The sequence below is a fragment of the Colobus angolensis genome, unplaced genomic scaffold (assembly GCF_000951035.1).
Source record: "Colobus angolensis palliatus isolate OR3802 unplaced genomic scaffold, Cang.pa_1.0 Scaffold54, whole genome shotgun sequence".
Classification (NCBI taxonomy): domain Eukaryota; kingdom Metazoa; phylum Chordata; class Mammalia; order Primates; family Cercopithecidae; genus Colobus; species Colobus angolensis.
This window is the reverse complement of record NW_012118932.1, coordinates 1,631,746-1,634,872: the sequence shown is the minus strand read 5'-3', so window position 1 is coordinate 1,634,872 and position 3,127 is coordinate 1,631,746. Positions and strand designations below refer to the sequence as shown.

General features: G+C 43.5%; 1 protein-coding gene across 2 annotated transcripts in view; it reads right to left on the bottom strand.

Moving 5' to 3' along the window:
- SENP5 (SUMO1/sentrin specific peptidase 5) overlaps window positions 1-2,914 on the bottom strand; it is a 50,913-nt gene extending 47,999 nt beyond the window's left edge. For both annotated transcript variants that reach the window (XM_011961182.1, XM_011961181.1), the window contains exon 1: window positions 1,374-2,914. In XM_011961182.1, the coding sequence (XP_011816572.1) occupies window positions 1,374-2,886 (1,513 nt within the window). In that variant the 5' untranslated portion in view covers window positions 2,887-2,914. The remainder of the gene's footprint in view (window positions 1-1,373) is intronic.
- Between the last annotated feature and the right edge of the window lie 213 nt (window positions 2,915-3,127).

Here is a 3,127-nt window from a genome sequence, read left to right as displayed (position 1 = left end):
GTGGCTCACGCCTGTAATCCTAGCACTTTGGGCAGACTGGATGAGGCAGGCAGATTGCCTGAGCTCAGGAGTTCGAGACCAGCCTGGGCAACATGGTGAAACTCTGTCTCTACTAAAATACAAAAAATTAGCCCGGCATGGCAGCATGTGCCTGTAGTCCCAGCTACTTGGGAGGCTGAGGCAGGAGAATTGCTTGAACCAGGAGGCAGAGGTTGCAGTGAGCCGAGATCGCGTCACTGCACTCCAGCCTGGGTGACAGAGCAAGACTCCATCTCCAAAAAATAAAATATAAAAAAAGAAAGATAAGTTTTACTATGTAAGAACTGAAAACTTCTATTAAGCAAAAATATCAAACAATTTTGGGGTACTGAAGGCTTTTACCTTTCGTGAGGAACCATTCTTACGACATTTATAATCAGCAATTAATTTAACATTTTTATGACTAGAATGACAGCAAGGTCCCTGAAGGTCATATATTCTGTTCATTGCTGCATTCTTAGGAACCAGCACAGTGCCTGGTACACAGAGCGTCTCCTATACTAAAAAAAAAAAAAAAACAGAAACAATCCAATTGAAAAATAGGCAAAGGGGCAGGGCACAGTTTCTCACGCCTGTAATCCCAGCACTTTGGGAGGCCAGGATGGGTGGATCACCTGAGATCAGGAGTTCGAGACCAGCCTGGCCAACATGGTGAAACCCCATCTCTACTAAAAATACAAAAATTAGCAAGGCATGGTGGTGGGCACCTGTAATCCCAGCTACTCGGGGGGCTGAGACAGGAGAATCACTTGAACCTGGGAGGCAGAGGTTGTGGTGAGCCGAGATCGCACCGCTGCACTCCAGCCTGGGCGACAGAGTAAGACTCCGTCTCAAAAAAAGGAAAATAGGCAAAAGAAAACCATGCACACACAAAAAAGTGGCCAACAAACACAGAAAAAGATGTTCAAACTTAAAACTCAAAAATGCAAATCAAAACAAAACTCTGTGATCTGTAAGACTGGCAAAGCTTAACAAGTGTAAACCGGTTCAACTTTTTGGAGGTTAACTCAATTCTCTTAAAATTTTAAGTGTGAATATTACTTCACCATCAATTCTAATAACGAGAATTTAGCTTACAGAAACAAATGTATAAATGTAAAGAAATAATTTCATCGCACTATAAGATTATGAAAAAATGGAATCAATGCAAGTGTCCATGAGGATTAAATTATGGAACATCTACACAATGCAGCAATATAAAAGGCTTCAAGAAGACTAACTGGTTTAAAGAAAAATCCGTATGTGGGAGAAAAAAGTAGGACTCTTATTAGCAAGGATAATGGACAGCAAGTGTGAGCTTGGAGTTTGGGGACGAATAAAGGAAAAGTGCATACCAGACAGACAGACTGACAGCTGTTCGTCATCCACTGGAGAGGCTTTCTGACTGTCCTTTCCACCTCCTACTTGATTTTCTAGTTTGAGTCCACTGCACACCAGGGGAGCCTCCAGAGGACTTTTACAGTAAGGGTGGTCCAGCAACTCAGAACTAAGAATGTTCTGCTTGAGAGATCCATCCTCCTCCATCTGGTATGAGTTCTCATTGTGAACAACCTTTTGGGACACAGGCCCATCTACACTACTCACAGATGTCTCTGCTCCAGACACTGACAGTTTTACTCCGTCATCACTAACAGAACTTGTCCGATTTTCCTGACCCAGAGTCATAATTTCTTTTTCAGTTTCTGAAACGAACATGGTATTAGAATGATGTTCTGGTAAGGGGATGTCATGAATCAGCTCTGTACACTCCCACTTAGGAGAAGCACAGGATGACTGGTCCCAGGCGTGTGTGGCACTGCCATTCTGTTGGTCAGGGAATGCTTCGTCTAAACTAAGCTCTTTGCCCAAGAAAGGGCTTCCTTTAGTGTGGCCATCAGGCACATGAGAGTTCGTCCCCTTCACCACAGCATTGCTGTCCATATCTGGAAAGTACGGCTGATGCCGACAAGAAGGGTCTTTAGGTTCTGGGGAAGGAAATGGGCTGCCACTGCCACCCTCACCGTTCTCCCTAAGGGTCTCTTGATGGTCCCCAGTGACCTTCTGTACCCAGCTTCGCTGGGCTTTTCTTAGCTTGCAAACTTTGCTTTTGGTTCTGAAGTGCTGGGATCTGAGAATCCTGTACCGAAATCTAATCATGGATAATTTCTCATACATCATAAAAGGAGATAATTTGATTCTTCTATGTTGGTTAAGTTGGAACTGCTTTGGAGTCAAGGGTCCCCCATTCCTGTGGCGCTCCGGCCCTTGGCAGCAGCCGTAACAAAAGCCCTTTCTCTTATGGTTGCTCAAGGTGACCACAATCGCGCCACTCTCCCCTGGACTTTGGCTCTCCCCATTGAACTTCATGGGAAAGTCAGAAGCCTGTGGGTCTGTCCTCGGTCTGTGACCATTGGCCTGACCTAAAGCACTATTGGATGGAAAGTCAGTAACTGTCTTCAAGAGATTTTTCTCTCTGCAGTATTCATGGTCAGAATTCTTTGCTGATGACAACAACTTCTCTGCTTGGAGTCTCAGGAGAGTCCTTGAGGAGGAAATGAAGTGTTTAGTGTCCTTTCTTTTCACTGGAGAGGACAGAGTGCTAGCATGTGGAGCAGCCACACTGAACTTGGTCTTAGCACAAGGGGGTTCATCCTTGACCCACGTTTTCTGGATCTGAAGGGCTTTCTTTCCACCCTGGAAATGTCTCAACTGTCTATTCCTAGTAATTGGCCTTCCCAGCTTAGCTTTCAGAATGCACAAGTGTTGGTGAAAATAAAACTTCTTAAAGCCTCCAAATCCAGTATTCCATTTCTCAGAAAAGGCCAAGTGGATTCCTTTCCTCCATAGAATTTTCCTCTGTTTTTTCATTTTCCTGATGCATAATGAGATCTGGATGCAGCTGTAAAGAAGAAAAGGAAGTTATATTTCTATCTAAACATAAGGTCATGAAGACATATTCACAGTAATTAAGGTAGAAAATTGAAAAAAAAAAAAAAGAGTACATATACTTCAATTTAGACTATGAGACACAATGAAATCTTACCTGACCAAGGTTTTCATCACAATGAAAACTGAGAGAAGGGAGGACATGAGTACTTTAACAAGAAGC